Source organism: Echeneis naucrates, chromosome 19, assembly GCF_900963305.1.
Source record: "Echeneis naucrates chromosome 19, fEcheNa1.1, whole genome shotgun sequence".
Taxonomy (NCBI): Eukaryota; Metazoa; Chordata; class Actinopteri; order Carangiformes; family Echeneidae; genus Echeneis; species Echeneis naucrates.
The window spans coordinates 13,156,727-13,177,500 of NC_042529.1; the positions used below are offsets into that span (position 1 = coordinate 13,156,727).

Sequence of the window (20,774 nt, forward strand, 5' to 3'; positions counted from 1 at the left end):
ATCTCTGTTGATTGTCTTTTGTGTTCCTTCACACTTCACACAGTGTGCACAGTTTTTGTCTCTGTGACCATTTTTATTGTATCCTCCCCCTCAAGGCTTGGTGACCGTTTTGTAGAGAGGCTGCTCCCAGGCCGAGGGAGGGCTGTGTGGAGGTGGTGCCAAAGCCAGGCTGTTGATAAGAGATGTAGCATAGGGCCTTCTCGAGGAGTGGAAGTACGGGTACTGATACAGACTGGCCGGATATCCAGAGAAGGTGCTGTAGAAAGTGGAGCCCTGAAGTTCACACTGGTTGGACGAAGATGTTGAGGAGCTGGGGTAAGGGCAGGGACCTGAGCTGAGGGAGGTGTACTCTGGTTGTGGTGGAGGAGGAGTGGAGGAGGAGGAGCTGCTGTAGTGCCCTGGGCTCATCTGCTCGGTTTTAATCTGAGGCTTGTGGCTGATGTCCTCTTGGGGCCCATTGCTGTCGTGACTGAAAGCCGACGGTGGCACTCCAGCGGAAGAGCCAAGAGAGGTTTTGGGCGTACAAATGGAAATAGTGTGGGAGTGAGAGTGGATGCTGGGTAGGATGAATGATCCAGGGGGGTAGGTCTGTGTGCTGCATGTATCTGGAGGGGTGAGAATTGCTGGGCTGGGATTGTTAGAGGGAAGGTACTGGTCGAACTCATGAACGTCAAATCCATCGATAGTGCCGATGACGTCGGTGCTGAGCTCCGAGATATCCACGTTGCTGAAGTCTATGTTCTGCCGACTGGGAGGGGGAGTGTCATGTTTGCTTCCATTGTGGAGGTCAGTTTTAGGTGTTGTGGGAGGCGTTGGCGGTCCGTGTGACTGACCTGGGGGGAAGAAAAACAAAAGAAACACCTTCAAGGTGAAAGAAAAAAAGCGAGATCAATCGTAATGCATGCCCTATTGAAAAGTGTATCTCACCTGTCTTGTCTGGATGGCAGTGATGGTGTCCATCCCCTGATCCAGCCAGCCTGACTGCTCCAGGTTCTGTTTTATGCAATCCCTCCTGATACTGCTGCTGGACAGGACCAGGTCCGTAGTCCCGCTGACCCGGTTTGGTGCTCTTGCGTCTCCGAGGCTGGTACTTGTAGTCAGGGTAGTCTTTCTTGTGCTGCAGCCTCAACCTTTCTGCCTCCTCGACAAAAGGACGTTTTTCTGTTTCAGAAAGAAGCCTGACAAGCAGAGGAGAGTAATTGGATTAGTGGAAGTTCATTTAACTACTGCAAAATGTTTTTGTCTTACAGAATATGTTCACTCCAAACAGTTAGATGTTGACTTGTTTCCTCTTTAGTCGTTATTGAAAAACAGCATGACTCTTAAAAAAATCTCCTAAATAAGATCCACAGTTACAGATGAAACCATCCAACAGTATTAAATAGTTCAGATATGCCCCATCTTGACCAGCTGCAACAGGTGCTATATTAAGCACAAGGAAGAAACATCCAGTAATCATAATTCACATTGATGTCAATCACTCAGAGGCTAATTTGCACTTTTACTTTCAATGTTTTTACTAAACTCTCCTAATTTATTTATTTATTTGCTTGTTTATTTTTGGCAGTTGCACTACTGCTATTTTTTGAGAGACTGAAACGTTTAAATAAATCTCCTCAAATGCAGTTTTTTCTGTTCTTCATTCGAACAGCAGAAACCGACCAATGGAGGTCAATCACTTAAATTGAAAATAGAGCAGTTATTTCTCCTTTTTTTGTTTGTTATGTGTCTTTCATTAACATGGCTGATATTACACGAGTTAAGTTAAGTTGAATATGACTTCAGTAATTTTGTTACTTAGTTTGGAAATTGAAATTCATTGCAAAGAAAACAAAGTTTGGGTTGGAAACAAAGTGTGGTCGGCTCCTGATCTGCAGCTGCAGTACTCACCGCCACAGTTTGCCCAGAGTCTTACTGAGCTCTGCGTTGTGCAGATGAGGATACTGGTCTGCCAGTTTCCTGCGCGCCGCCTGGGCCCACACCATGAACGCGTTCATCGGTCGTTTCACGTGAGGTTTGTTTTTCAGCCCTCTCTCCCCGTGACTATGCATCGGCACCAGCGACCAGTCGTAACCTTTCAGCACCTGCGACACCGCATCTCGAATGCAAGGCGGGAACCGCTCGTCCTCCGCGCTGCTCTCCGGACGGTGCGTAATGCCGGACCCGGTACCTGGCGCGTCCGACCCTGGATCTGACCCAGCAGGGGACATGGAGCGGTCGCTGCCTGCTGGACTGCATGGATGCTCCATCAATGGCTTCACCTCTTCTGTCATGTTTGTCAAAACTGCGATAAAGTTTCACCGCCGCCCAAATTCCCGCAGACCTCTCCGGTGCGTAAAGACGCGCAGCCCTTTGGGAAACCCGATTGACGTCAATCCCACATTTCTTGCATGGACCTTGCTAATCCTTTCCTCTGACACAGTTTGACGAACTTCAGTTTTCTTTTTTTGCTCTTTAACCCTCTTCAGCACTTGCATCTCTCCACCCCTCGTATCTTATTGGCCTTCGCAAATTTTGACCACCAGAGTTCCTCCTTTTCGGGATAGACGTTTTTAGGGGTAGTGTGAGGATCGATATTAATCGTTATTTACAATTTCACATTTGGGACTGCTTCTATAGTAGGCTCATCTGGATGAATAATGCTATGGCTGGTTTTGATTTCTCAAGTTCAAGAGAAAAAATTCCATGTATGCAGCATTTCTTTTGAATATTTAGCTGACAAAAGTATTTGGATATTTAATACACAAAATGCCTGTAGGCTATTCATTAAAATGCCCACTAACATTTAGAATTGCTTCAGATCATCATCATCACGTGACACAGCAAGTAAAACGTTCATATATTATATTATGGTGCAATTTCTGGAACCCCAAAATATTCAACTTTAAATAAATTTAAGACATTGAAATTACTGAACATATCGTAAAGCCTGTAGGCTAACTTATAAAAACAAATCATCACCGCACCATCCATATAATTAATTTTATTGCAGTACTTATTATTTATTACATTTTCAGTGTTATTCAAATGTCTGTGAAATTGGTTTCACTCTTGCATAAAAAATCAATACTACGGCCATATGAGACTGCATATATTAATAATAATGCACTTCCGCGTCAGTCGAGTCACGTGACCGCCAGCCTAGTTAACATGGCGGTGAACAGTGAGGGTCCACAGAGCTCCGTGCGGAGGAGACGGGTGGACGGCAGAAAGACACAGACAGACTCCGCAGACACATGTGAACATGGAGCAGAGTCCAGAACGGGCACAAAGACCGGACAGAGACCTGACTCCCTTCAGACCGGGACTTACTGGCTGACCCGGATCGTGCTGCTGCGCTCCGTCGCCTTTATTTACTGTAAGTGTGTTGAACTTACGGTTGTTACTTTAAAACCGCAGTCAACTTCTGTCTGCTGTGGGAGAAGACATTCAGTATTTTAGTAGATATGCTTCTCACGTGTTGTGCTTTCCTAAACAAAGTTGTATTTCATCACATTGTGACTAAGTGACAGCCTGTCTCTGTGAAGATGTTGGTACGGTGGCCCAGAGAGTTCAACACAACTTCGTAGATTTAGATTGAAAACAAAACCCGAGTTGATTCAGAAATGTTCTACATAAATTTGACAACATGTGCTGTAAATACCAACGGCACAATCAGATGCAGCTCTCAGGGACACATCACCCCGGATGGATGAGCAGAGTAGAGAACACCTGGATGGACTGACTGGCAAACAATTACTGACAACTGCTGCAAAAAGAATGATGATCCTTCAGGGCCACCGTGTCATTCATTCTTCAGACTTTGGTGTTTGCCTTCATTTCATTTCACGCAGGTCTTACTGTTAGTTCACCTTCCTCTCAAAATAACGGTGGCAAAGACATAGGAGCCACATTTTAAAATATAACTTCAAATGAAGTTTAGACAAAATTTTGTGCAGTCGTGAATTGTGTTTCTTTGATACTCCATCGTGTGTTCTTTGCCTCCGCCTCTGTAGTGGTGGCGTTCAGCGTTGCATTCAACCAGAACAAACAGCTGATTGGTGAGCACGGTCTGATGCCCTGCAAGAGCTACCTCAACAGCGTCAAGCGCTTTGTGGGAGGGAAGATAGGCATGGCAGCCTTGGCGTACACGCCGTCCGTTCTTTGGTTCTTGGACTGGGACGACATAGACGCCAACCTGGATGGCATCGCCCTGGTGGGGATGGCTCTGTCTACGTTTGTGCTGGTGACAGGAATGGCCAACATGGTGATCATGGCGACGTTGTGGGTGCTATACCACTCGCTGGTCAACGTGGGGCAGCTCTGGTGAGGCACTGCTTTCTGCTCATATACAACTGAGTTCATTAGCAGCTAATTGAGTTTGTTTCTACACTTTCCCAACAAAAACAAATGCAGAGGAAAGATTTATTTTATTTTCATGTGTATAGCAGTTTTTTTTTAAGCTGAATGCCTTTCCTTCACACCCATGCTCTGGTTGGCCCACAATTTCAATTCATACTGTTTGCTTAAATGTGGTGACTTCACCTGTAACTCTCTAAAAATAAAAAAAAATAGCGTTAGCATCCAACCAGATGTTACTTTTAAAATGGCTCATTATGAAGAGGTCTTTTAAAAAAAAAAAAAGTCACCATATCAATTATTTATTGCATTATTTATTGCATTTTTAAGTTATTGTAAATTTAAGTTAATTTATTTTGTTCATCCTGGCTATTTGATCACATGGAAGACTGCATCAGAATTCTGATATTGTGGTTTTCTTTCTGTTTTATTTTTCTTACTCTTAGGTATTCCTTTGGTAAGTGAACTTCGTGAACATCATACAGTGACTTCCAGAATGCAGGAACGCTGTCTCCCATTTTCTGTGTCGAATAGAAGAAGTGGATTAGAGGCAAAATATTTATGTTAAACACTAAGGTTTGGACACTTTTCACTGTTCTCAAAGAGCAGTCCCCCTGTAGCCAGCTAGTTATTCATTCAATTTAAGCGCAAAGTGCATATGCGTACATATCTACTTTACTACCAAAACTCAGACATCATGGGGCTTTTTGTATCATCAAAAAAAAAAACAAAAAGCTGTTTTCCTCTGCAGCTCCTTGTTTGTTTTTTGTGAACCTCTCTTTGTATTGAACTGTTGTTACTGGAGCTCTAGGGAGGTTAGAGTATGGACTGCATGTGGATCTGCCCATGTTTTCAATTACAATATTTCCAATCATAACTGTTTACCCAGAAGATCAAATGTATTGTATTATAGCATATTTAAAAAGTTCAATATTTATTTTAAAAATGCAAAATTTGATATTTCTTTGGTTCATTGCAAAGTGAATAGCATTGGTGTTGGGTCTTGGTTGAACAAAACGCTTGATGAAAATGGAGATGCAAAATGAACAAATGTTGATTAACTGGTACTCTCCAGATATGTCTGAAGTGCACTTTGACAAGCTTCAACTAATTGCTTGTGTGTTTGTTTTGAAACAGAATGGGGAAAAATATCAACTTAAATCGGATTATTTATGATTAATGCAGGAGAAATACATTAAAAAAGCAGATAATTGACATAAGACACTTAATAGCTGGTTTATGTGTAGCGCAAAATTAAACATCTCAATATTGTAGAGTTTGGAGAGGAGTTGAGGAGTGTTGGGGGAGGGGAGGGTGAAAGAGGCTCAGAGCTTAGGGGGTAAGAAAGTGGGAGAGAGAGACGAGAAGCAGCTTCTTCTGCTGTTGCTGAAGCTTTATGGGATGACCATTAACATAACCAGGGTGAGGAGTAGGCCTGCCATGAGGGCCACCACCTGCAGCACATCCTTCCACAGAGCGCTGGGCGTGTTTCTCTCCGGAGGCCTGGCCAAGAGGCATTTGACTTGACTTTGCAACGACTGTACGATGGCTGCATCTACGACTGGGTCCTGTAGTAAAATGGCAGACTCCAGCAGACGTCTGTCGCAGAGCTTCTTCTGCAGGTCGATCAGGATGGCCTTGCCTGTCTTCGTGATGTGTTTCATATCTGGAGAGTTGTCGTCAGTTGTGTCAGGAAGGCCCCTCATGGTCAGGTTCACCAGGCTTCGGACACGGGTGGCCCTCTCTTCCTCGCTCTGGCACTCAAGCGCGTGACACTCAGTCAATATTTTGACTGTCAGCAAGGTCACAAATATTTGCAGCTGGTCCTCTCTTTTCGCCTCACAATCTGAGGAGACTGAAGTGGTTTGTGGTCTGCGGACGCCAGATACAACACTTATTTCACTTGGTTCCATGGCTGCAGGCTGTTGTTTTTTGTTTTTTTTTTAAAGACTAGTTTCAGAGTAGAAACTCAAGATCAAATATATATATATATATATATATATATAGGGCAGTGTATTTCTAATTCTTAATTCCAGGAAGGCTGGGATTCTTTGGAATTGAATCCAAATAAAAACAAACAAAAAAACATCACTTTATCATTTGTAATCATGTAGATGTAGAGTCATTGATCAAATCAAACTTATTTATACAGCACTAAATCATAACAAATCAAATCATAACTAAGGAATAAATAAGTGATGGTTCAGGGTCTCTGAGATGTGATGGGGCTTCGTCATAAGACCTGTTAGATGTTAGGAGAAGGATTTTAAGTTCTTTTTTGAATCTTACCACAGAGAAGTACCAGTGAGTAGAAGCTGACACAGGAGAAATTAGATCTCTTTTTCAAGTTCCTGTTAATATTTGCGTGGCATCAGTCTGAATCAAATGAAGGCTTTTCATAGATTGGTCGGGACATCCAATAGTAATGAATTGCAGTAGTCCAATCTAGAATTTAAAAAAAAAATGCATGGACTAGTTTTTCTGCATCCTTTTGATGAGACAGGATGTTTCTGATTTTAACATTATTCCTCAGGAGGAAAAAGGCTGTCCTAGAGACATGATTTTATATGAGAGAGACAAGATCAGTTAAAGTTCAACTTTAAGTTGATAATCATTGTACAGTATAATCGCTGCCCAGAAATCTACCCATGCTTGTGAATCACACTTTCTGGTGAGTGTTTGCAGCCAGTTATTGAATCAAAACTCAGTTCCTGACAGAGCTGAAGTTCACTGAGATACAGTACATTACCTCTAAGTTGGTGAACCCAGTAAACCTTATGAAAGTAACGTTAGAGGAGGAGGACAGAGAGAAAAGTATAAAGTATAAGGAGGAGGCTACAAGTCGGGCGCTGGCGCAGATAAGTGGGGAGGTCAGTGACAGCTCTCTGACTAGTTAATGACACTTTGTAGTCAGAGACGCCAGGCTGATGTCTGTGGTTAGAAGCTGCGGCTTCTATTTCTCTCGTTTAAAAACATTTTTATTTTATTTTTTTTTCTTTTTCTCTCACTCGCACTGTCTTTTTCCCGCGCTCCCTCTTTTCTTTTTGGACCTACTATCACCCAATGGCTGACAGGGCAACTTTTAGTCTGCAGACTGAGCTCCTCCAATTGTTCCCAAGTCTAGACTACAAACCAGAGGCCAGGGGTTTGTGCTGTTTGCGTCATTAGTGGCAGAATCTGTTCACTCACTCAAACCCTCTCAAAGCTACAAAATTGCATTTATTAAAGAAAACTTGAATATAATCAAATTATATTGGATTTGGTTTTAGTCATGCTGGGTACATGGTTCCAGGAATAGCAGAAATGGTGTGCGGGTCAGTTGAACCACTTTGGTCTACACTAAAACACCACAACAACGCTGGAATAATGTCGCCCTTGGGATGAAAGGCATGGGTTTCTGCTGAACAAAGGCCACTGTCATATGTCTATGATAAGTTATTAAGTGGTTACAGGTTACTCTGTGGTTAAACACGTCCAATAGATCCAGTGTGTTTATGTCATTAATATGCGCTGCAAGTACCAGTATTTAACAAATATATACCCCAAATTATAGGCAAAGAGCAGAGTTCAGAGAAAGCTGGATCCTTCCTTTTATCCTCCACTCTGTGGATCTGTCCATCTTTTATGCTCTTGGTTTTCCTTTAAAGCACCACGGGCCACACCATATGCATGTGAATGTACACAGTACCAGTTGAAAGTTTGGAACCACTTTCCCATTCAAATGAATAGGAAGGTGTGTCCAAACTTTGGACTGCTACTATATATATATATACACACACACACACACACATACATAAACGTTGAGAAAAGACCTTAACATTTAACCTGATGTGTCCAGGTTGGGAGAGTCAGCTGTTGGAGACAGCCTTTCTGGCCATTTTCTTGTGTCCAGTCTGGACTCTGTCGCAGGTGCCCCGCAGCTGCCCCCCCTCACTCATTTGCATCTGGACCTTCAGATGGCTCATTGTCCGCATCATGCTAGGAGCTGTGAGTAAAACATTTTAGAAATATACACAGTGCATACTGCAGCTGAACAGAGTCAAAAACATTGCCGAGGGTCATGACCATTACAACACAAAAAATGCATTTCTCATAGCTTTTTAAAGCTTTTTATTATTTTATCAACTTGTCCTTCTTGCTTTCTGCTGACTTTGTCTGTGCGTTGAGCTCCTCAAAGCGGTCATTGACTTTGTCAAACACAATCAAAACTACTGAAATTAAATGTTTCAGTGTCTCTGAAAGCCCTTCACTGCCAGCAGCACCTTGACTAACACATTTCCCGTGGGGAGACCCTGCACAGACGTGGATATTTCTGTCTCAGGAGAGGCAAACACAGACACGCACTCATATCGGAATACATCCAGCAAGGCAGTGTGAAGAAATGAAACTATTTCTCAATAGCATAATTCCCTTGGATATTCCAGTGTTTGTGCTCCTCATTTTAGACCGTTACTTTTGGAGCTGAGCTTTGCTATAAAACCCTGCCAGTATTTGGAAATCCAACCCAAATATATGGTCGGCTAAACAACACGTCTGGTTGTTTGACAGTTTCCATGGTGAATTTCAGACCACCGACTGGGTTTTATCTGCCAATCACTGCAGTTACCACAAACCCAGTGGGGTTTTTTCCTATTAGGAGCATGAAGAGAGCTGCAGCACCTCAGCTCTAGATTACAGTTGAAAAGTCCAGACTTTTCGGATTATTCCCTGATATGTGGAGTTTTGTTGAAAGTTATGTGCTTCTTGTTTTAAAACACTTCATCAACTGCAAGAATATGTCTTCATCAATGTAGAAGAAACTGAAGTGAGAGTTTCAGTAAGACATGAAAAGTTTGTGTGTTTTCTGTACCATGTTATGCAGTCAATTAACAGATTTAATAGATAGAGCACCATCTGTTCTAGTGGGATTGTCTGATAAACCTGATCTCTCATTTAATTTTTGGGGTAATTTGTAACAAAGCTGCGTTCGAGTACTGGCAAGAATTTCCGACATCCACAACTTCAAGGCCAAAATAACATTCAGTTGGTGTTTTAGTGAAGAAGTCACCTCCAGACACATCACCATAAACAAAGGAAACACACTGTCAAAGAGTAAGTTAGTAAATTGTTGGTTTTAGGTTCTGCTGTTTTATTTTTTTCCTAGGTAAAGGTTTACTGAACATTATTAGATATTACATGAGATTATGATGGCAAAGTTCCTTTTGTTTTATCTACAATATTTGACTGGAGACATACAGTCCTTCAGTAACTGATCTGCCCTAACATGAGCTTGAAAGGAGCCCTGGGTTAAAGAAAATGAGTGAAATGATGCATTACTAAGGCTCACTGGCTACTGTTTACATGCCCCTTTATTTGTCCTGACAGCTTGGTGCATACAGTCACAGTGGCATCTGTTGGTCTCAAACTCAAATATACTCAAATAAGATTATGGAAATTGCTGGTGCCATATCTTCCCTTTACTGACTCTCTGCTCAGCAGACTGAATAAAACTTGGTCTCGTGACTTTTCCCGCACAGCTTTGGCGGATCAGATTTTGGATATTCAAATGAAAAAAAAAATATCAGATGTCACATATGATGCAAATGAGATTGTGTACTTAGTACCATGTTACTTTTATCTGTGCCCCCCGATTGGCACGATCAGAGTAAAACGCTGTGGTGGGACATTAAGCTACATGGATGCCTTTAAATTTGTTGTCATTAGCACCTGATTGTGAGATACTGGCTCACACAAGGCTAAGAAGCTGCATCTTTCTTTGCTAACTGATTTGCGGCCTTGCAGTTCTTTAGCCTCCCATTCCTTTTATTTAATATATATCGATATCACTGTAGACTGCAGTGCAGTCACACCCTGAAAATATATGATAACAACTGATTTAACTGACTGAATGTTCATATGCCGTCTTAATATGTATTTTTTTACTTGACAGGGGGGGGGGGGGGGGGGAATTCTGAAAAAATAACATTTTGCAAGCAACTACATTGGCCCACTTTGCAAGGTTGGATCAGCCTCGCCCCACCACAGACATGGCCTCTTGCAATGTATTGTGGCTGTGGCAGTTGGCTTAAACACATTGTACTTCGCTATTGGATTTAGGAATAAGGGAAGACTCGTGCTCAGACAGTGACTTTAAAACCTTTACCAAACAATCAACGCGCCAATTAACGATGCCTTCGAATTAAGGTGTTTGGTTAAGTTGGCTGCATTGCAAACAAAGGCAAACCATCAGTCTATTGACGAGCTTGCCTCACCCATAGAGAGAGCGGTTTAAGGTGAATGCTGACTCTGGATGCTGCGATGAGATGCGGGCTGTAGGCCATATGTAAAATATTCTTTACATAGTTGACACCAAGGTTGGGTTTCCTGAGGTAGGTGTTTGGATTGAGCTCCACACATGGTGTGTTGGCAGCACAGACTCTATATAAGAGTGAGCGTACGCTTTGCGTCACAAGCGATGAAGAGCATCAGACCTGCATTCTATTTAATGGCCATCTTTTGGCGACTCCGCTGGTTGTGTATAGAAGCCAGATTGTTTTGAATCGAATGTGAAGATGTCCCTAAGGCTCTCACTTCAGTTATTTGCTCAGTAAATGTTTTCTTAATGAGTTTATGGTCTTGGACTTAAGTTTCAAGTCTTCAAAACATCATTTTTAAAAGATGGTCCCATTTAGAGGAAAAGAGACCATAAACTTAGCGATTGACAGGCTCTGCCACACACAGTGACCTGTCTAAGTATGAAGATGGAGCACAGAGCAGGTCAGAGCCGGCCCTCACTCCTCCTCAGCTCCTAGTAAAAGCTTATTTTCTCATTTTATTACCCACCTGTCAATGTAGTGGCTCCACTTCTTCAAATGATACCTTGGCTTCTGATACTATCTTGTTAATAAATTCTCTTTTCTTTGCTGGCATCCAGAGTAAATATCATGCCCTTTTTTTGATGATGGCATGAATGTCAAAATGAAATGGTAGAAACGTGTTCACAAATTACAACTTTCAAGTGATTAATTTCAAGTGAGGTCCATTGTTGAGGTGACAGTGAAATATGCGGTATCCGTGAAAATCCCCCTCATCTTCTGATGCTAAGCGGTATTCTGTAACGCCTGTAACACCTGCTGATGTCACACTCTGGTGAGCCTTTGGACTGCTCTGATATCTGAATGTCAGCTTTTAATTGATGACATTTCTGGATCTCATGATTGCATTTGATTTTGAGCAACTTCTCTAACTGCAACATCTCGACAGGCAGCAGCTGCTGCCGCCAGCCTGTTTTTTCTAAATCTTGTTAGATCGGGTTTGTTCCACATCCCTTGCCAACCGAATGATAGGGTAATGTAACAGTATTGACAGTCTCATGTCCTGGATGGATTATTTAATTTCGTCAAAAACAAAGCACAGGGCTAAGGACGCACTGTGCAATTTGGGGCATGATTGTTTCATTTTCTCTATTAAGATAGAAATATATATATTTGTGAGCTACTTTGAATTTGGTTTTGTTTAGTTTGCGTGTTCGCTGACTTGTGATGAAAGCTGAAATACCTGCTGTCAGCTTTTGGCCTATGGTACATTTTTAGTTATTTTTCCTTCTAGTCCTGTTGAGTTCCCTTCAGATCTAGATATATTAGTGCACTTCTTGTTTTTACCTGTAGGAGCGACAGAGAGCTACACATCTGTGAGGTCAGGACTGCACAAATAACCGAATAATGATCAAATTCCCAAATATTAAACACAATAAATCTCAAATTTCTCAATATCGTTTACTGTTTACACGGCATTATTACCCATCGATCCATGTGCCCCCTTATAACACAGATTAATCACAAATACAGTTAAAAATAAATAAATGACACTCAAGTCAGAATCGTTTACGTTGTCATCTTGCTACCGCAGGTCTGAATCATCAGACCTTCACAGTCACCACATTGTAGCTTTTTAAGTTAAATTCCTCCTGATTCCTTTAATCTCATTTTTATGTGTTTATCTCTTTTTTATTTGAAGTTATTCCTTTTAATGAGAGTTTTTGTGCATTGATGACCAAAAAAAAAAAAAAAAAAGGTGTTTCATTTTTCTGCCTAGCCAGTCACATTTTATTTCTTTTGTTCTGTAACAGCTGGATATGTGCCTTCGGGGCTGAATCAGATTTTCTAATTTCATCACAAGGAATTACATTTGAATTTTGTCGTACAAGGTACAATGACAACAAAGGCATTCTTCTTCTTCACAACTTCCACACAAGTGGCCCCTGCTTTAAAGTTAAAAGGAAATGCAAGCATCCAGCATATATGATTATGTTCTTTGATTCTCTAATCATGTTGTTTTTAACTTCCTTTACGGATCAAAGCTGCGTTTTCTTATCTGGTTTCATATCTTTTAGTAAAACACTTTGTACATTGTCAACAAAAGTGCCGTATGAATACAGTTCATTACATTATCATTCTTTATCTTTTCCAGGGCCTTATTAAAATCAGAGGGGACAAATGCTGGCGAGACCTCACCTGCATGGACTACCACTATGAGGTGTGTACCTGTGATGTCTGTAGCTGTTTCTCCACCTTGCACTGGCTTCTCTGATCTGTGTGTCAGGCATGATCACTCTTCATGTCCTGCTGTCCATCGTAAACTCATTCAATTGATTAATATTTAATCATATTGAGCTTTGTCCGGTCTGACCCCTGGAGCTCTCTGTGTCACCACAAACTGATCCCAGACCACAGTCTGGCCAAGGAAAGCATCATAAAGAGTGAAGAGTCCAGATCAACACATGCATTACTCACAGTGCAACTCAGCTAGAGTCAGTCAGAGATTTGGGTGTGATGTGCTAATGATGATTAATGTTGCCTGAGATTAGCAGCTGGCTACAGGGATTCAGTAGCTCGCATCTTTCTAACTTCACCACCTCAGGAGGGAAAGGCTAATTCATATTCTCCTCTTGTAACCAGCACGTTGCTGGCTACGTGGAATTTAAACCATCATCGATCACATTCTTGTATCCAAAACAATGAGGCGAAAGTTGCTATGAGATCACACAGACTTCTGAACCATTGTTACCATATATGTGTTTTGGAACGTGTCAGGAAAGCATTTACGTTTCCTGTGCAGAGCACTCGGTCCTCAACTCGTCATGGCTGATGTAAGGCTGCGGCTCAAGAGGTAGAACAGTTTGGTAAAGCTCAGTGGTTCAATCCCCAGCTCCTGTAGTCTGCATGTCAAGGCGTCCTGGAGCAGGATATTGAACCCTGAATTACTGAACACTAGAAATGAAAAAAACATTTTCTCAGCATGAATCTCCAAAGCTGTTCACTGACCTGTGACGAGCAGCAACGCCACATAAAAGAACTTCTTCTGTCAGTATCAAGTAATCGAGGCTGTGTCACCTGCAGATTGTCCACCTAAGGTCTAGTGTCTCCATTCCCCAGAGGCCTGTTTTCTTCAACCATCTTAATGTCTCAGATTGATCCAGAGACACAGCAACATTGTGCCACAGCTTTGTGCGCAGAGTGATGACATGACTGTAATGAACTCACATTAGGCTAACCACACCAGGGCAGCACATTACAGTAACCGCCGTTGAGGCTTTCAATAAATCAGCCTCCCACAGAGAGGCAAGTTTATGTAAGCCTAGTGTTTGTTTTTCCCTGTGGGATGTTCAACCACTCTGACCCACACTGCTCTGTGTTAGTCAATAACACACAACAAACACACATCAAGAATGCAGGATACCAGAATATAATGGCTATGACTTACATACTGTAACGCACTGGCTCGACGAGGCGCAGTTTAGGATTATAATGTGCTATTTATAGAAGACAATAATCGGCTATATCCTTCAAATATGAATTGAAGCGCTAAGGTTTTCTTAGTTTCCTCTCCATGCCGTTTAGGGAAATCTTTTTGGTTCTTTGTTTCTGTGAGACAAATTTATTCCAGTGTTTTCACTTCCCATGGTAAGAGTGACGTTAGCATTGCTAATGCCATGAAGAGTAATAGCCCAGTGATCCTCAAACTGAAAAATGAGATGGGGCGAATCTTTTCCACTGCACATTTATTAGGTCAATTATGTGTGAATAAATGCGCCATATCTGATAATTAATCAAATGTCTTAAACAGGGAAAATCAATTTTGGATTGAACTTGACCTTTTTGGCATGTCCAGAATATGATGTTGGACCACGTGAATATTTATTTTAAGAAGTTAAAGGCCAAAAGATGGTGAGGAGTATGAAGAGTAACAACACAGAGAATTAAATACTTCAGAAATACAGCTAACCTCCAGACAGTACTTTCTGCTTTAAATGCAGGGAAACCAAATAAACTCATACATTTTTAGTTAACTGATATGGCCACTATGGTACTGCGCACTAAATGCTACCATCTGCATTTCACGACTCCATGCTTAAAATGTTACTGCTTATATGCTTCACATTCAGTACGCTTAACTCAAGCTCATGACATTATACCTTGCAGTGGCTGCGAGAATTCAGTCTGGACAAAAGTCATGGTCTGACAACCATCCAGGATGATGGACTGATAGTTCCATTCATCCAGGATTGTTTTTATCACGTCGAAAACGTACAAAGGCAGATACTGGGATGTGATGTTTCAGGTACTGATGAGAAAGGAGATTGGTTCAAAATCCAGTTTAAGCAATTCATAAGTTTGGCAGCTTATAACATGCCTAGATTTACCTTCAATAGGAAATGCAAATTATTCAGTAAAAAGCACGCATTCACAATCAAGAGTAATCGACAATTTCCGAAATGTAGAAAAATATCAGCAGAGGACATTAAAACTGAAACCTGGCTAAATGAGTGTGATTATTTAAGGCCCAGTGACTTGCTATAATTATGCAGTGGTGAAGGAAACTCTGGGATACACGGAGCCTTCCAATGAGAGTTCATAAAAAAAAAAAAAAATCTAAAAATAATTGAGCAGCGTTTAATTTAGTTTTAAATTCCAATGAAAGTCTAAGTTACATTGCCTATAAAGTTCATATTTTAAATAGAGCACAAAAACAGCAGTAAAACAGAACTGCAGGAAAAATGTTGACCCTCTACGTTGGAAGCATTTGCACTTGTTGAACCTTCGTAAGATCAGAGTGTCAGCAGAATGTAAATCAGCATGGCGTGGCTTCCAATTTACTGTGCTGTGCTTTTATACACTTCGATCAGGAGAGACTCCTTTACGATTAACAAATAAACCTTTTATTGCCCCGCGCAAATCAAGAGAGGAAAAGTAAATCTTTGGTGATTAGACCCCATTGTGATGTAATCATATGTGAGGCTGAGTGAAGCTGTGTCCCCCTGCGTGGCGAGGCACTGGTCATGGTCGACGGGTAGAGGAGAGGATGAAGGCGCAGAGATGAGATGAGGGGAAAGAAACAGGACAATTTGATTGACTGGTCATGCCGAGATCTGACTGGTTACTCATCACCTGATTATTCTGATTATAAGGAGTTGGGGGAGCAAGGTGAATGAAAGCTTAAGGCTTTACTCACATTTGGATATTTTTTTTTTATGGGGTTTTCTTGTTATTTCTGTACTTGTGTATTTCTTTGTGTGTGTGTTTCCAAAAGACTGTTGGCTAAATTTAAGCCTGGCTCCTCCACACTCTTGACAAGTGTTTATTGACAAAACATACTGTATATTATGGCTTCCACACCTTATGACTCCCATACAGCTAACTTGAAATGAAGGAACGACTGCTCATGATTTAATATAAGTGACAGCATTTTGTCAAATCTGGAATTTCCCTCCAAAGTTTCTGAAATAAGTCTCATCCGTCGAACAGAGTAGAGTGCTTCTCAGTCCACCAGGGGGTTGGGAGCAAGGGCTGGGTGAAGCGTAGCACCAGGGTGAGGGCGGGGAGGTCGGCTGCTGAATCTCGTTACGTGGAGCTTGGTCTCTTCGTATTATGTAGGTCGAACTGAGAAATGGGAAGAAGTGGGAGAGTCAAATGCTTTAAATGGGAATTCTCATTACGTGGCGACAGGTACTCGGAGCTGTTGAAGAGGTAATTATATGAGGTCTATTAAAAAATGTGCTGTAATCAGTCAAATCGCATTACTAAATGGATTTTATTTTATGCTGTGTGAGTTGACCCACTCCGACCTCAGCTGTCAGCGGCCTTAGGGGGTGCACACACATACAGAGGTAGCTGTGGAAGCCACTGGCGCCAGGTGAAGCCTTATTAACCCCCCCGACACACTGCTGCCTTTCAGAGCAGCAGAGAGACTGCAGATCTCTTCCTGTCCTGACTCTCAGGGGACTGCATAGGTGTGTTTCAGCAGTTGGTGTTTGCTTTGGTCTGCTTGTTGTAACGCTGCGAGGCCAGGTGGGGTTGTTTGGTTGTCTGAGGTCGCAGGCTCTTTGCCCATGGATTTCCAGCAGTATTTTGGTTCACTATAGGTTAAATTACTCTTTTTTTTTTTTTTTTTTTTTTTTTTTTTCCCCCTTCGACCCCCATAAAAACAATAAAAGAGGATTGACCAGCGTGCCAGCTATTTTTCATTTTGTAAACCTGCCTTTTCTGTGCTATATTTATTCTTCAACACCTCACCGGACAGCCATTGCATGGTTACGTGTAACCACCTAACGCACACACACTCAATCATACGTACACTGCACAGCTCTGTATGAAACTTCAGACTTGTGTTTTTTGTGTGTGTAGGTGGAGTTGCGTTCATTTTAAATAAAGCTTCATCTTTATTTAGTCGTGGAAATGTTTCTCTCAAGGTGTGGCACCATAGCGTTTCCTCCATCCTGGGCTGAGACAGGAGATTGGTGCCAAAGCAAAGCAGAGAAAATGTCCATCTTGGGCAGAAGAAGCAGTTTGTGTTTAGAAACTGCTGCAGACCAGACACAGATTCTATTCCTGTGCAGACTTTCTTCAGGTCAAACTAATGATTTTCTCAATAACTCCCTCATGATAAGACTGCGTCAATAAGGACTTCAAAGACTGAACTTCAGCTCTTCTTTCTGTTCTTGGCCTCTCCATTTCTTTCAGACCCAGCCGGTCCCCAACCCCATGTCCTACTACATGCACCGCTCCCCGTGGTGGTTCCATCGCTTCGAGACACTGTCCAACCACTTCATTGAACTCATCGTCCCGTTCTTTACCTTCCTAGGCAGGCGGATGTGCCTGTTCAATGGAGCAATCCAGATCCTTTTCCAGGTAACGCAAACCTTTTCCACTTGGGTTTTGTGTTTTGTTTTGTTTTTATATATATATTTTTCTGACCAGAACCGTGGGAAGAAACTGTTAGCTCAATAATTAAGTGTTTTATTTAAGTCTTGTAATTAATTTGACTTGCAAAACAATTTGTGAGATTTTATACATGATGGAAAATGGTGCGAGTCACATTTGAATTATAGGCTAGCGGAATTAAAGCACCTGTATGTTCACGATTTTGAAATATCACACCTCTCTTCATGTGGTGGAGTGTCAGATGTCATGGGTTGATCATTTCTGAGTCACATGAACCAGATATGTACATCTAACAGTGGACATGTCACACTCGTGGAAGTTTTGATCAGCTCTTATTGCAGTTTGGACATTCATTCAACATGTTCAGCACAGCAATTCGTGTACCAATGCAGAGCTGAGGATTGAGCCTCCCCAGGAATCAGTAGACAGACCGTTCTTCCACCTGAGCCACAGGTTGCACATCATTTGTTTGTTTAAAAAAAGTTTTTTTAAAGGGGATGTTTATTAAATTTATAGTTTTTATTCGTCACCCGTTGCTGTGCGCTTTAATGTGATTTGTGCATCATGTACAACTGTGTACCAAGTGTGACCTGAGGACGACTTTTCTTAAGTCATGCAATATAATTACCCCAACACTTGTTTGATGACGAAACATTTCAAAATATTTTGTGTGTTCTGTCCCTTGTCTTCTGTGCTTTAGGTGGTTCTGATAGTGAGTGGGAATCTCAGTTTCCTCAACTGGTTGACCATTGTTCCCAGTCTTGCGTGTTTTGACGACGCATCTCTTGGCGTCCTGTTTCGCTCTGGTGGGGGAGCCAAGAATGCCGTGCTGAAGATACAGAGTGAGGATGCAGCTGGACGCACCCCCAGACCTACTAAGGGTATGTCAACGGCAGAATTTCCTCCCCTGTTTGAAATGAAACAGGCTGACTCTGAAAAGGATATAACGCTGGTATTTCTTACAATAGAAGTTAATAGTAAAGTTGGGTCGTACCAGAGAGGGAATTAAGGGAAGATGAGGGATTAGCACTTAGGCACCTGAGTAGCTGGGAAAAGTCTGACATATGGTTTATTGGAAGTTAATGTGATGTGGCTTACATTTTTTATGGTGCAGACTTCTTAAAAGAGCAAGCATTGCCTCTCTAATTGGTCTCATTGGACCCATTAGTTTCTTTACTTAGTTGGAGGAAGTTGAATATAAAATAGGCTTTTACCTAAAGTCTATGTATGTTTTAATCATTTGAACAGACCCAGAATGTCTTTGTGAAAAGTTTTAGTTGGATTGTGTTGATGTCTTTACCATGCACGGGATAAGCAGGCCCGCAGAACAGGTAGGAAGGAACTGATGCAGCCTCAGCCAACATTTGTCAATAGCAGCCGTCCCATGATCTAACAGGCCAAACCTTTTCCACTGGGGAAGTGTTAAAGTGATCGCACACATATAAACACACACTCACTATACGCTCTTTGTAGCACTGACTCTGTCGCATCAGCCCCCCTCAAAATGATGAGTCCCTCCCTCTGAATTTTTAGACAGTATCAAATGTCACAGTTTTTCTCTGGAAATCATTTGGAAATCTGGGATTACACAGCTCAACAATGTGTAAATAAACAGTGGAACACTGCAGCAACTGCTTTCGCTAAGAGATTGATGATATTAATCCCTGCTACGTGCTATGTACCTGAAAACATTGTAGGTGGTGTGTGATGGATAAACAGACGCCACAACAGATTATACAACACAAATAAATACAAACAGTTAAATATATTCAACCTAAGAAAGGAAAGTAGGCTTGTTCTTTTGAAGGAACCTATAAAACACAACTGAAGACCACAACACAAACTACAATGAAAGTGGTGTGTGTGTGTGTGTGTGTGTGTGTGTGTGTGTGTGTGTGTGTGTGTGTGTGTGTGTGTGTGTGTGTGTGTGTGTGTGTGTGTGTGTGTGTGTGTGTGTGTGTGTGTGTGTGTGTGTGTGTGTGTGTGTGTGTGTGTGTGTGTGTGTGTGTGCGCCAGGTATGATGATGCGTCGGGTGGTGAACATCTCTTTGGCCGTTCTGATTGGTTATCTGAGTGTTCCCGTGGTGATGAACCTGCTCAGCTCCCGGCAGGTGATGAACACCTCCTTTGACCCACTGCGCATCGTCAACACCTACGGGGCTTTTGGCAGGTAGTGTGTGAGTGAGTGAGTGTGTGAGTGTGTGTGTGAGTGAGTGAGTGAGAGAATGTGTGTATGTTTATGTGGGTGTGTGAGGCTTAAATTTAATCACATTTGAAAAGACGTTTGCCTTTCCACAGTGCTACGTCAGTTTCATACCTCTCCACCGTCAACCTCACGTTTCCTCCGATTTTCCAACATTCCTGTAGAATTTTCATTTGTGTCTGTAAAGTTTGTCAGAACTGGTCGATGCTGCCAGAATTTTTTCTTTCTAAAAAGAATTTGAGATGAAAAGTTCACAGTTGAGCCTGGAAATAGTGGCTGACAAAATGCTCTAACTACAAGATCCATCTGTTTCTAGAGCTTTCCATCACATCACGTGATCTCCCTGAAATGACATTAGAATATAGATGTTCAAATTTCCCTAAAAATTAAGTCTGAAAGGTCATCTCTGACTTTGACTATATCTTTATACAAGTTTATTCAAAGACGTTGCTTCCATTTGCTTTTTTGAATAAATATAATACAAAGTGTAATTTAGTAAGATTACCTTTTAACATTCTGTACAACTATCATCGCATTAGCTGTTTGATATGACTCAGCTGTAGCTGCACTTTAATATTTCCTACCCTTACATACATCTGTCCTTTTTTAAAAAAAAAAAAAAAAAAAAAATCAATTCCCTCCTCTTTCTTGCAGCATCAGTAACTATTTTATGTTTTCATCCAGCATCACAAAGGAACGCACTGAGGTGATTTTCCAGGGCACTCTGAGTCCTGATCCCAAGGACCCTGAGGCAGTTTGGGAGGAGTACCAGTTCTTGTGTAAACCGGGTGATGTTTACCGGAGGCCGTGCCTTATATCACCGTACCATTACCGGCTGGACTGGCTGATGTGGTTTGCTGCTTTCCAGGTACGTGCTGACTGTGTTTGTGGTACCATAGAGCCATAAGATCATCAGGAAAGCCTTTATTGAGCTAATTAATCAAATGAAAAGCAGGACCCTGTGCCCATATGACTTCAATGGAATCTGACTTCTGTTTACAGCAAGTGAAGTCTCCCCCTGCTGGTCAATAGAT

General features: G+C 41.8%; 2 protein-coding genes across 2 annotated transcripts in view; one reads left to right on the forward strand and one right to left on the reverse strand.

Moving 5' to 3' along the window:
• On the reverse strand, nucleotides 1–2,307 carry LOC115060330 (transcription factor Sox-8-like). Its single transcript, XM_029528220.1, has 3 exons — nucleotides 1,891–2,307; nucleotides 928–1,178; nucleotides 1–833 (listed from the first exon to the last, which is right to left on the reverse strand). The coding sequence occupies exons 1-3, from the start codon at nucleotides 2,271–2,273 to the stop codon at nucleotides 91–93; spliced, it is 1,377 nt and encodes a 458-aa protein (XP_029384080.1). The 5' UTR covers nucleotides 2,274–2,307; the 3' UTR covers nucleotides 1–90.
• Nucleotides 2,308–3,119: 812 nt separating this feature from the next.
• The window catches only part of lmf1 (lipase maturation factor 1), a 19,783-nt gene continuing 2,128 nt past the window's right edge, over nucleotides 3,120–20,774 (forward strand). The window contains exons 1-9 of the mRNA XM_029528218.1: nucleotides 3,120–3,358; nucleotides 3,996–4,305; nucleotides 4,785–4,795; nucleotides 8,177–8,325; nucleotides 12,787–12,852; nucleotides 17,337–17,504; nucleotides 18,238–18,418; nucleotides 19,554–19,707; nucleotides 20,425–20,608. Of these exons, the coding sequence (XP_029384078.1) occupies nucleotides 3,151–3,358; nucleotides 3,996–4,305; nucleotides 4,785–4,795; nucleotides 8,177–8,325; nucleotides 12,787–12,852; nucleotides 17,337–17,504; nucleotides 18,238–18,418; nucleotides 19,554–19,707; nucleotides 20,425–20,608 (1,431 nt within the window). The 5' untranslated portion in view covers nucleotides 3,120–3,150. The remainder of the gene's footprint in view (nucleotides 3,359–3,995; nucleotides 4,306–4,784; nucleotides 4,796–8,176; nucleotides 8,326–12,786; nucleotides 12,853–17,336; nucleotides 17,505–18,237; nucleotides 18,419–19,553; nucleotides 19,708–20,424; nucleotides 20,609–20,774) is intronic.